A 13,657-nucleotide genomic window follows, 5' to 3' on the forward strand; every position below is an offset into this window, starting at 1 on the left:
TTAGCACTGTCCTCAGGATGGGAGGGTGAGGCATCAGTCCGTCACCGGATCCCTCTGGGGCTGGACTGATTGTGCCCGAGAGGAACAGGGGGTTACTTGGCACCCGGCTGTGTCTCGGTACTGCTATGGTCATACCTAGATAGTTCGGCCTTTAGGCTAGGCGGGAACAAGCTCTCGGTTGCAGACCCCTTCTTGTTACGCTTCGAGGCAGGAACATGGATCCCAGCCCCTAGGGTAGCTTCTTTCCTCTTACCTGCTTTCCTAGCCCCCGACGACGAAGGTTTCTTTAGCCTAAGTTTCTTGGGAAGGACACTAGCTCACTAACTAGGTCCCCCGTTAATAAGGAGGAAGGATTACTAGGGCCTAGTGTTCTCCAATTGGGCACTATCCCCCTCACACACGTCCTTAGGCCCCACAGTAGTCGGCCTAGGCCTAGGCTTATCGGCATCAACATTAGCGTCACTGAAAAACACTCTCATGCGCCTCATAATAGAGCCTCCACTGATCATTATTCCACTGCGCACAGGTTGAACACGATGCATCAGGGGAACATTCAAAACCCCTACAAGCAATACACACAGATGAGGATCCGAGGTTGGCGAAGGCAAAGATGTACCGCAACGCATGCCATCGGAAACACACACGCAAAATCCTCCCCGAAAAACCCACCATAGATCCGCCTTCCATACTTACAGGGAAGTTAGGATGCTAGGTAATACTAAAGGATAAATAAAAGGATAGGAAAAGGGCACTGGGGAAGCACTCAAGCACAGGATGTCAAAGATATATCACGATAAAGAAAGACTACAGTCGGCGGTCATGCGTTGTTTATCTCAAGTCGGGTCAAGGCGGAAGGAGTAGGTGTTGACACGACGGCTACCGCGAAAAGAATGGTATCACAATGACCTACCCAAGCTGGCCCGGGCTCACCCCGCGCAGTTACCCCAGGACCCAGGTACAGCGATTCAAGTTTGAAACTCTTTGTATGCGGTAGCGCGGCGCGTTCCCGCGGATATCCTTTTGTTAGACAACCGACGGTTGTACTTAGTCGGAACAAAAAAAATTTTGTACTCCCCTACTAGCCATACATACCCTTGATCCCCTACCAGCAATGACACTATGCTCCCCGTGCGACATTAGTGAGCTTGCTAATAGAAAACCAAGCAACATATCTGACAAGCAGGGTTTATGTACGATAAAAACACAAAATTAAGGATCAGTCTTCCAAAGTCGGTCAAGAAGATCAATTGCCGGTGAAAAAAGAAAAACCAATCGAGAGGAACCAACAACAATGTTGATGGTCCGGGCGACAGAAGAATTCTGATTAGAAAACGGGAATGGTTCCTAGTCCTGCCACCCAGGGCAGGGCGGGCGGTAGATCACCTGACCTACCGTAGCGTGTGCCGCGAAATTTGAAATTCTGTCGGAGACGACGGAGTCTATAGCTAAGTATATATCTGGCAGGGAAGTTGAATGTATAAAACAGTTGTTTACCGACCGGCGACAGAAAAAAATATGAATAGAAAATGGGAATGGTTCCTGATATCCGCCTCCCAGCGGCGGGAATGGGTACTACCACCTGGCCGCCCACTGCGTGTGCCGCGAGTTTTGAAATTTCTGTCGGACGTCAGAAAATACAGCTATATATATATCTGTCAGGTAAGTGGCATGAACAAAACATATTTTACGAAGAGCGTCACATGCTTATTTCAGTTCCTATGGGGCTTTCATATATCACATTATGTTGACGAAACTTCAATCTTTTGAATGGTATGCTTAAAGTTGTAATTGTATTCTTGTTTCACCAATTAAATATCGAGTGAATAAGGCCTGGCCACGCGATGACGATGGATCGTCTGCGGTTGTTTACCCTATAAAGTTACTTAGGCCTGGGAGGCCTATAAAATAATAACAGGTATATCCTAACTCTTGACGTACCTAGTCTCTAACTTTAGCCTAAATATCGAAATTCAAAAATACTAGCTTATAGCCTACCTAGTAGGGGGAAACATCACGACAGGCCAACCCTCATCACGGTAGACGGGTCTTATTCACTCGATATTTAATTGGTGAAACATGAATACAATTGCAACTCTAAGCATACCATTTAAAAGACTGAAGTTTTGTCAAAACTATTGTGATATATGAAACGCCCCATACGAACTAAGATAAGCATGTGAGCTCTTCGTAAAATATGTTTTTCAAGGCAGTTTTGAAATCCAATATGGCGGCTACGTTTTGCATGGACGGTTTCTCATCAGTGACGGCCACCATCTTTCCCAGCCTTCCCAGCACTCATTTGAACAATGTTAGCGTATGTATGTAACGTTTATTGATCTTACTCAAGATTGCAGTTGTAATCAGCACAATAAAACAACATTTTGTTGCCTATATTAGTGAAAGTATGAAACTTGTTATTCCCGGGGTTATGGTTTGGACTGAATTCATTCTTACCTTGTAATCGGCGGTTTTTATCCTTACTGCCATCACAACTGAAACTCCACAGTGCTTATTTGATTGTTATTATACACATTTTGGTCTCAGTTCACTCCACATTGCACTTTAAACCCTTGTTCGAAAGCTTACGACCTATCCAGCTGCCGCTAGTACCTTCCTATTGTAAAAGGACCGAAGGTTTGTATGCCGTGTCGGAACAATTGCATTTTTCCTAACTATACAAACCTGAGGTCCTTTAACAATAGGAAGGTAACTAGCGGCAGCTGGGACGGTCGTAAGCTTCGAAAAACAAGGAGAACGGTAGTTAACTGCTTGTCCGATCGTGCTGCGCGCCCGCGGCGCGCCCGAGAGGTGAAGAATCACTTTTTGCTTTAGGCCCACATGCAAAAAGTTGCAGAGTGAGGGGTGGCATGATGGTGGGACTATATGTAAAGGACCTCAGGTTTGTATAGTTAGGAAAAATGCAATTTTCGACAAATTGTCATTTGTTCCGATACGTAATACAAACCCTCGTCCTTTAACAATAGGAAGACTCACTTCTTGGTGGGAGGAATCTGAGTCTTTTTGGTGAACAGACTGGTGTTCGTCCAACCCTGGAGTGCCTCCCTGGTCGTAAGAGCAAGGGAGGGATCCAAACCTCTGTCCGATTGATCGGGGTGTGCACCGCAGGGATCAATGGTCAGACCTCTGGGCCAAGTACTAAGAGAGAGGCAAGCGTATCTCTTCGTACCAGCAAGCAAGAACTTGTTCCTGTTTGCAAGAGACAATCATAAAATGATGGGTTTGTCTCAATTTGGCATCCACTTCCTCCCCCTTGTTGGAGGAAGGAAGTGGTGGATATTTTACTCCTATCCCTACTGAAGGGATAGGATGGTGCTCTATTGAGTAGCTCACCTGCATCTCGTCCTTACCCAGCAGGGTGACGACCGTGTCCCTCTACCCAAAGGTTAGAGGGAAGAAAAGATGGGAAGAGGAGCAGTCACACTCTCATTCCTCATCCATTCTTACGGTTCACACCAGGACTCGATGCTGTTCAGCCTGCGAGGGTCTGGGTTAACTACACAACGTGTGAGCAACCACCACGGTTCCCAAGGAAAAAGATCCAAGGAACTGTGGGCAATATCCTGAAGGTAGAAGGAGGTGCATGCGGTCCGGTTGGACCAGGCGCCTGCCTTCATTACCACCCTGCGCCACGGAGAAGAAGTTCTTGCGGAACGCGACGAGAATGATGAAGAGGCGTCCGCCAATCATCCTGGGTGTCGAGTTTCTTCAGACAGCTCCGTCGCAAACCTTCACAGGACAAAGCAGCATAGCCTTCGTATCGGAGGCGGTGACGTCCATTAGGGAGGGTATTGTGAAGGACTCGAACCAATCGTCAGTTACCGAAGGTTCCGAGTCTTCGCTACGAAGATCGGTACGAAATCGAGCGTCACAAATCCCCATCCCTTTGTGCTTGACTTCTCAAGAGAAGTCATGCAGTTACCTAAGACGAAAAGAAGGGAATAGTCGTATGACCTATCCCTCTTCTCGACTTTGGTTATGTACAGTACTCATACTGACAAGCTATTAAGACGAAGTAATGATTGCTCTGGAACAACCGAACTAAGTCCACAGCATAGTTCGTAACTGACTCGGGCGCTCTGACAGCTGCCGATGACTGGTTCGGAATCAGTAGAGGCAAGAAATGTCCAAGCATCCGGGTAAGTCACGTGACCTTCGCCCTTTAAGAGTTATGCTGAGAGGACCAAACAAATAAAATATTTGTTAGTCACCGATGCCGGACGGCGCGGCGATGATTCTCTTAATGCATAAACTCAAAAGGCGAAAGTCAATTGCCTTCAAAAGACCGAGGTCCCTGATGGCAAGAAAATCTCATAGACGTTGAATCTCAGCTTAAGGAGAAACAACACTATGTGACGTTGAAGACGAAGGTAGGCAATGAATGCAACCTACGTCTTCCAAAACTGGAATCGATAGAAGCAATACTCAAGATTCTAAACCTGTGCTTTACCAAATGACTGAAAACGCTAACCGCCATTTCATTGCTGTCCGTTGTGCAATGAAAGCGGGGCGTTCTTCAGTAATGAAACACAGGGGAGGCCGCTTGAAGAACTGCTTCTCATGGGCTGAACGTTTGGAAGTAGAGCTGGCAGGTGTGGGAGTAGGCGATGTCTTTCAATACATCTGCTAATCCGGGGTGAACAATGAACAATTGTACACCTCCGAAACAAGATATTTTGAGGACAAACTCAGATTCCGCAAAAATCATTCGCATTATCGGGATACGATGCAGCAAGAGACTATTACAGAATTCTTTTACCGTGCGGTAAACAGAAAGATGAGAGTCGAATAGATATCTCTGTTTAAAATTCTCGCAATACCGAAGACGATGAATACTAGCGTCTCTCAGCAGTAGATGGTCATTCATGTATGCGAGAATCCCCGTTAATCAGAGACTTAAGTCCATGATTGTTGGGCAGAGATACGGTTGTTATTCAATCAAAGCAGGTGAGAAAGACATAAACAACCGTCTATATCAAAGCGGCAGCTGATACTGAAATGCCTCGGGCAATTCAATACGCAGTAGCTGTCGCTGACTCGTCATCCTGAGTTAAAAAGCCAAGTAATCCTTTCCACGAAGGAATGCATTCGGCTAGAACCAACAGCATAAAAAGATATGCTCGAGCAATTATATTTAAGCGAAACGAATTTCGGTAAATATAAAAGCTTAAATGGTGTGTTGTGACAACACCAATAAGTATATAAAATTGAAACTGGAAACTCCTGGGAGGTTGCAGGCAAACCCGGGTTGCAGTTCAATTAGATACTTTTCGTCTAGTCGCATCCGTAGAATAACAGGGATATGCGCCTACCCCTCGGGACCATTCAACTGCTTAGCAGAATCATGTCGCGAGGTTAATATACGTAGTATATTTGTAGGATTCTGAACAACGATCTCCATCCTAAATTCTTTCCTTCAAGAAAACAAAATAAGGATTGGAGATCGACCACCTTCGTTCTCTATTAAAGAGAGTGAAGGAGAAGTCTTCTCGAAGGAAAGCTTCAATGGTGAACAGAATACTAAGACGATAGTTTCCAGCCAAACTGGATATTCCCGTCCGTTCTTCTCTATTCCAGGTTGGTCGCCTACTGTGAGATAGTTTCTTTCAGCAGCAGTCTTCTTCCTAATGCTAGAAATTCCAGGAATTCGAGCATAGGCGAGGTTCCCGATTATCGTGTAACATATCGGGGATTCTCGTCTCGCTCACTTTGGACCGTGGTCTCGCCTAAGTGTTTGGAGATCGTAAGAAACTCTAACACTCTGAATGCGCTAGAAATTCCGTAGAATTCTAAGCAGTCTGCGAAACCCCCACCGAATTCGTCAAACGATATCGGCTGGTCCGGTCCTCTCGATTCCCGTAGAAATCGAGAATGGGGCAGGATCCCTCCTCAACGACCGGGGCTTACGTCAGGTAGGAACCGAAGGTCCCCCTGGTAGCGCAGTCCCCAACGTGGGATCCTACAGAGAAATCTCTGCAGGATCCTTCCCCTTTCCCTCGTAGCCGTAAGGAGAGAGGGAATGGGGGAGGAATTGGATACTCGCTCGCCTTCCCAGTGGAAACTAGCAGTTGGAGAAGAGTAGGAGCAGCCATCGCCTTGCGGCGATGGCCTCTCAGAGTCTGGGAAAACGTATCGTCAGGAGAAAACGTTTTCCCCGAGGAGGGTTACGAACTCTCACTGTAGGTAAGGGTCTGCCGCCACTGTGAACGTCGTCTGGGTGGGGCTGATCGACACCTGACAGGAGAGAGCCGATACCGTCCTCCGACTCATTCCAGTCCTCGTCGAGGTCGAAACCTCTCAGGAGGACCGAAGGAGTATTTAAATACGGTGTCCGAAGACACGTAGAAACGCCGCTGTCGCAGTAGAGGAGGTGGAAGTAGCTTGATCGACCGGCCAGAACTGAGAGAGCCTTCTTGTCCGGAGACGAGAGACTCTGGTTCCAAGACAGAATCGGCAAGAGCTCCGATCGCGGCATACCCACCGCCGGTTTGGGTTCCCTCTCGGGCCCCAAAACGACTCAAGCAGAGACATGGGCTCTGCTGGTGGGAGCGGCGATCCTTCCCCCCCCGGTCGTTGTGCTGACGAATCAGTGCAATAACCTGGGTAAAGTTACTCTGAATCTCGGAAGTTACAGCGTCTTGAGGAGTAGGACCGTCCAGTCCCTCCAACAAGAGCAGCTCCCAGGACCCTCCTCCTTCAGAAGAAGGACCAGCAACAGATCCCTGACGGTTGCCTCCAATCACTTGCGCGTACGTCCTGGTTGGTCCTAAGACCAACCTGGCACGTGCGGCGTCGTGACGGGATCGTGAGCGGCGCATCTCTCACGATCACTCCTATATACCTCGCTCTTCCTGGCGTATGCCGAGGAAGTTGAAGGTATCGGAGAGACAGAACTGACGCTACCCCCTCTCCCCTGACGGTCGCCTCCAATCACTTGCGCGTACGTCCTGGTTGGTCCTAAGACCATACGTGGCACGTGCGGCGTCGTGACGGGATCGTGAGCGGCGCACCTCTCACGATCACTCCTAGCTACCTCGCTCTTCCCGGTGTAGCCCGAGGAAGTTGAAGGTAGTGGAGAGACAGACCTGACGCTCCCCCCCCGCTCGCGGGCAGGACCAGCGTACGTGGGGGGCTGCAGCCGATCACCAACCCGCGGTGGGGATCGATCTGCAGGCCTGGCCGTGCCGCTCACCTGTGGCGAGCGGCTCGACTGAGCACGTCGACCCCACCCGGTCCCCGTGCGTCAGACGAGCTGCTGCTGGTCACCGTATTCGCCCGGTCCCTGTGGGAGCGGCGGTCAGGTGACCTGCAGAGCTCGCTTTCGCCGTGAGACCGGTGAGCGTCCTCGCGGCACGTCAAACCGCTGGTACCAGCCGAGGCTGGTACCGTCGGTCGAGGGGGACCTGGGGGACCTCTTCCCAGCCTTAAACCGTGGCCGGTCAGAGACCGTCACGTCCACCCGCCGAGGTACCTGGCTGGTCGCTGCGAGAGCTGGACCGCGTGGCCTGGCGAGGAGTCACCTGAGCGGCTCTCGACAGTCTTCTGCTCCGTGCCTCGGTCATGACGCTGAGCGAACTCAGGCGTCTTAACTTTGGCTGCACGGTCACCCGAAGGAGATCGTACACTCGGAACTTCTCGCGGACGAGAAACCGAGCCGGTACCTGGCTTAGCAGCAGAGCTGCCAAGACCAGGCGAGGGTGTACCAGCGGTAGCCAGCACACCCTTGGTCCCCGTCTTCTTCTTCTTCTCAGAAGGGGAGACGGGCCCCGTTCCCGAAGGAACAGGAGGATCAGCAGAAGAACCCCCCCGTCACACCGGAATGTGACGAGCCCTTCGAAGTTCCCGAAGGAGTCTTCTTAGGGGGAATAACAAAACCCGGTTACCAGCTGGTCGCTGCGAGAGCGGCCGCTGGCCTGGCGAGAGTCACCTGAGCGGTTCTCGCCAGCCTTCTGCTCCGTGCCGTGGTCTTGGCGCCGAGCGAACTCTGGCGCCGAAACTTTGGCTGCACGGTCTCCCGAGGGAGAGCGTACACTCGGGATCTCCCGCGAACGAGAGACCGAGCCGGAACCTGGCGTAGCGGCATCGCCGCTAGCACCAGGCAAGGAAGTACCAGAGCTAACCGATACTCCTCTGGTCCCCGTCTATCTCTTCCTTACGGAATGGGGAGACGGGCCCCCTCTCCCGAAGGAGCAGGAGGCCCAGCAGAAGGACCCCCGTCCCACCGAGGTGGGACGGGCCCTTAGAAGTTCCCGAAGGAGACTTCTTAGGGGGGGGAGGCAGCCTTCTTCTTCTTCGGCTTATGGGCCTTAGAAGTCGAAGGGGAAGAGGCAGCAACAGACGAAGATGACACCTTCCTCTTCTTCGTCAGCTCACGCAGGACAGTCGTCAGGTCCTCCATCCAGGCCGGAGTCGGGCCTATTGCCGAAGCAACACGGCCCGACTGCACCTGTCCGGAAGGACCTGGGACTGGGGAAGACACACCATGGGCAGGACCAGCATGGACAGGCGCAGGAACCAGGAGCGACAGGAACCGCAACCAGCTCAGGAGCGGCAGGAACAGCGGTAGCGGTAAACACAGAAGGGACAGCCAAGCCAGTAGCGGGAACCACATCAGCGACAGGTACGGCAGGCCCAGCCATCGCCTCGTAGAATCATCGGCAGCCAGCGTGGTACTGGCGGCCGGTCCAGGGGCGAGCTGCTGGAACAGCGGAAGTCTGGGGCAGGCAACACGAAGAAAACACAGGCGGCGGCGGCATACCCCTCCTCGGTACGGCGGCAGACGGCGTCACCGACACAGCATGGGGAGTGTAGACCAGCGGGGGGAAGCAGCATAAGCGGCCGTGAAGGTTGTAGTGGAGACCACTCCAAGGTTCCACCGCCCCAGACCTCGCTAGACTCTGCAGCAGATCGTGGATGCTAGGCACGCCCTGCAGCCGCAGTGGTCCATACCTGTCCAAGGTCGTCTCCCACGGCTGTAGCACCTGCGGTAGCACAGACAGATTAGTAAGAGGGGTTCCCTCACGCACGGGGGGGGAGACATGCCCCAACCCCGAACGGAAGGAAGACCCCAAAAACAAAATACGAGGAAGCTGAGCGGGGGGGCAGGAAAGAAGACGAAGAATCGGATACCAAGGGAGTCGCGGGAGAGCTTTCCGACGACTTCCTGGCAGACCTTCGCTTCCCCTACCCCCGGCACAGCAGTGAAAAGTAATATGAAATGAAACAGAATACTGCACTTGCGATTCACTTCATAGAACTTTAAAGAGGGAAAAATCAATTCCCGGTAAGAGCGGAAACTTGATCCATAATAATATGATGCTATCATAAATATATATGAAAATGAACAATACTGCACTTGCTATTTTCACTTTCACAGCAATAAATCGTAAGGATTAATTCCCGGGTAAGAGCGGAAATTGATCCAAAATTAAATTTGATGCAATTAATAAATGAAAATGAAAAGAAAACTGCATTGCGAATCCACTTTTCATTGCAATTCTATCATACAAAATAAGAGGCTCTTGCCGAGCGCAATCAAGCTCTCGGCAACGAACGCACAGGGCAAAAATATAATGAAAAAGAGTACTTACATCTTTCAATTACACACTTTCGCCCAAAATACATGACTCGGCGCGAGTCGCGCCCCGCCCTCGGCACCGAGACATAACTTCAAGGGTTCAATTCATGAAAAGAGCGGAAATCGCCGTCTCTACGGCGATAGCTCCATGTTTGATTCATAATTAAGTATGAAATTGAAAACAGTGTACTTACAGTTTCATTTTCAAGTCAAACAAACCATTAGTAGAAAACACAATATAAACAAAGCATACGACGATGAAGCGGGCAGAGAGCGATGACGAACACGTCCTTCACACCCGCGGCCGAAAGCAAAAGTGTTTCTTCACCTCTCGGGCGCGCGGGCGCGCGCACGATCGGACAAGCAGTTAACTACCGTTCTCCCCTTGTTCGAAGCTTACGACCGTCCCAGCTGCCGCTAGTTACCTTCCTATTGTTAAAGGACCGAGGGTTTGTATTACGTATCGGAACAACTGCAAAGTTTTATTCCCTAAATTGTTTACTTTACTCGTTATTTAGTTTAAATTTACTTTGTTATTTAAAAATTTGGATTTAATTCATGTATATTATCCCTTTTTTGCAACCAAATTACCCCGAAAAATTACAATCAAATGTTTCTAACGTTTTCGTACATCTGGCTGCCGAAAACCATAGAGGAATGAATACGGAAAAGTGCATAGAGGAACGACTACGTTTTTTTTTTTTTTTGCTTTTTTTGTTTTTGGCTAGCGCTTTTCATTGATTTCAGTCCTTTTATTGAGTATTTTTGAATTTCTTTAATAATCGATTTGCCAGAAATAAATGTAACCTTTAATGTTTTGCAGTTTAGGGTCAACAATACCGGATGGCTCACACATACCGAATGTAACAGAGAGAGAGAGAGAGAGAGAGAGAGAGAGAGAGAGAGAGAGAGAGAGAGAAAGGAAGGCGGAGGAACGAAGAAGAAAAGGGATGGCGGTGGAGGATGGGGGGAGAGGGTAGGTGGAGCTTTATACGCGTGTTCGTATCCATTTCTGCATAATGGAGTTTTTGTCTCTTGGTACAAGGACAAGTGTCGTTATTCTTTACGATTAGTGATTCACGATACCCTTATAAATTACGGCACTGGGTGTAATGCACTATAGCAAAATCTCGTTCTGTTACGAGTGTTCGTTACAGAAATAGGTATTGCCCAAAAACGTGCTTGCACTGTCTCTGAAACCCATAGTAGACATGCTGCTTAGTTGTCAATCAAGTTTTTATAACCAAGTATTTTTTACAAGCTAGCTATTGAATAAATTTGTATTTTTCTCAGTCAAAACATATGCCCCTTAATGCTACTTTCCTCTTTTAACGACTTTCTGGTCATTGCAAATTCGGCCCCATAATTTCTTGTGCCCCATAATTTCTTATGGTGCGAAAACAGACAGAGGCCCATGGACCGAAAACGATTGCGTCACACTACGGCGATAATCCAGCAGTAAAACATCTTCATATATCCAAAAAGTAAATAATAAAGATATAGTATATGCGCATTACGATTATAACAATTACATGTATAGCTGATAACAATCTGCATGAATAACTGGTAAACTGTTCTGCAATGACAGTTGAGTATAGCAATTATTTACAATAGGTACGAAAGTCAAGATGTCGTGACGTCATAATACAGAACTTGAAAGAACGTTCTAATTCAGAAAAATAATTACTTAAATTTGAGTCAGAGTCGAGTTACTTTTTCAATAACGAATATTTTCAAATTAAATCATCATAATTTGTAAAATATTGATGTTTTACTACTTATTTAAAAATTAGCCAAGAGCACGCTTCTCGTCATCTTCTACCCAAACAGCTGTTTACGCCTGGCTTGTTGTTGGTGAGAAATCGTGTTTCGATTGTTGTGATAAAAGTGCTCCAGCGTCTGTGGGTACAAGTGGTGTGCGGATTTATCACAGGAAATGGAAAGTTTGTTGACACAAGCGACTCCGTAAACATCGAGATGGCGTCAATCTTCGAAACATTTTTAGTTGTAAGTAAAAATTTCTAAAGCGTTTTGGTGAGATTTCCACTGCCGTGGGCGCCATTTTCAGTACCCTCTGTTTAAATCTTAAAATTTGGCCTTAATTTCTAACTTTGGAGAAAATACTTACTTCGAAAGGAGAGTAGAGGTCTTTAGCTCCGTTTCTCACCAACAACAAGTCGCGACTGATGCCCATCTCGGGTGTCAGGACGCGTTATAAAGTACTTTTTCGGAGGGTGGCTAGGTGTTGATTGTAAGTGGCCTGCTTGGCCTGCTGTGATGTTCTACCCTAGCTACCTAAACAACAGAGATTCAAATTCTTACCCTTAAAACCCTGGACAACCTCTGGGTAGGATTCCATCTTGCTTTCATTACACGTAGGTCTTACGGCGGCAAATCTAGTGTTTTATCCTCTTATATCTTTAGTTTGGTATGAATACGGCTAACCAGACTTATCACATGTGACGACAATTATTTTCAATACTACGTCTAGTCTTCAGGCCGCGTGAGAGTCAAGTCCACAATGTAAACAAATCCTTCAGTGTTACCAAAAACTGAAAATGAAGACTGGAGAGTGAAAAGAGATAAATCATATTCAACCAATATTCGAAGAAATTAATAGCAAACTTTTAAGAAATAATTACAAGTTCTAAATTATTTAAATTTTATCAGATTTTTTAAAATGAAAAAAGTAATTGTCCTGATATACGGAGGTGTATGTTGGTATCATTGCTAAATCTTGAAATTTTAGTAAAATGTAACCTATATATCGGCTCCTAATAAGTTATCACATTGGAAGTGGTCATAATTACAGCATGTGACAAGAACGTATGTCTGTACCTATGAACCGCTGAGCTCAATGATGAGCTGATACAATGAGCTAGTAGGGGTTTTTCTTATTCCGCTGATTAAAAATTGAGAAGTAAGCTTGCATACATAAAATCTTTCAACTAGAAAAATAAACGTTCATATTTATTATGCAGCCCATGATTACATAAATATAATTCCAATATGAGTTTAAAAGAGAGTCATTAAATGCTTACGAGAATAGTAAATCACATGATCAATACTATTTCAGTAAAGTTTTACCCTTTTTCTTTACCGGCAATAATCGCAAATGCTTACCAATCACAATGAAGGTTTGTATTTGTTCTGAAATGTTTCTTAATTATGCAGTTTCGTTTAGCATCAATTTCGTACCTGTTCTTCATCTACCACAATTTTCCTACCGCTTATGTTTGTTTGTTTTGTATGGTGTTTTTACGCTGCATGGAGCCAGTGGTTATTCAGCAACGGTACAGTAAGTTCCAGAAGTGAAGCGACAAATCTCAGAATTGATCGTACTTCTTTAGAAACTCGTGGGGTTGCCAGTTAGTATATTTTATTCCAATTATTGTCATCCTATTTATCTGATAATACGTATCAGTGATTAACTGTATAAGCGCAGAAAGTATTTCCCCAGTGAATGGTCAATGCTAGTTCAATAAATGTAATATATATACTATATAGTATATATATATATATATATATATATATAGATATATATATATATATATATATATATATATATATATATATATATATCTATATATATATTCCCCAAAGAAACATCTGCGGCTCTCAAAGTGTGATATCAAATGTTCACCATAGAGTGGCAGCAGGAACCGAGTGCATAAGCACTGCCTAATATTTGTAAATTAACTTTCTACTTTTATAGCGTTATATCGAGTTATTATGATTTCTTTTGATAAAGCACAAAGCACAGAGAAGTTTAGCATCTGATTAAATGAAATATAAATAAGACACAAGTTGGTGTAAAAAAAAAAAAAAAAAAAAAAAAAAAAACTAAATCCAAGTTATATGCACGTTTCGTCATTAGGCCTATTCAAGAATCAAGGAATATATTTTCCAGCTTGTTTGTTAATAATTCCATCGAATTTCTCAATTGTGCAAATTTTTGCATGTGGAATTGCGTTCAGGGTCGCACCAAACACGTATTTTCGTAGGTTTCCACTTTTTTTTTTTTTTTTTTTCAGTGCATGAGTGAGACCATTCTTGTTCATA

General features: G+C 46.5%; 1 protein-coding gene across 1 annotated transcript in view; it reads right to left on the bottom strand.

Annotated features, from left to right (window-relative positions):
- Positions 1-12,137, bottom strand: part of LOC135203141 (ribosomal RNA-processing protein 7 homolog A-like) — a gene marked incomplete in the record, with an annotated part of 68,885 nt that extends 56,748 nt beyond the window's left edge. The window contains 1 exon segment of the mRNA XM_064232812.1: positions 11,918-12,137. Coding sequence (XP_064088882.1) covers positions 11,918-11,954 — 37 coding nt within the window.
- Positions 12,138-13,657: the final 1,520 nt, after the last annotated feature.

Source organism: Macrobrachium nipponense, chromosome 33 (genome assembly GCF_015104395.2).
Source record: "Macrobrachium nipponense isolate FS-2020 chromosome 33, ASM1510439v2, whole genome shotgun sequence".
Taxonomy (NCBI): Eukaryota; Metazoa; Arthropoda; class Malacostraca; order Decapoda; family Palaemonidae; genus Macrobrachium; species Macrobrachium nipponense.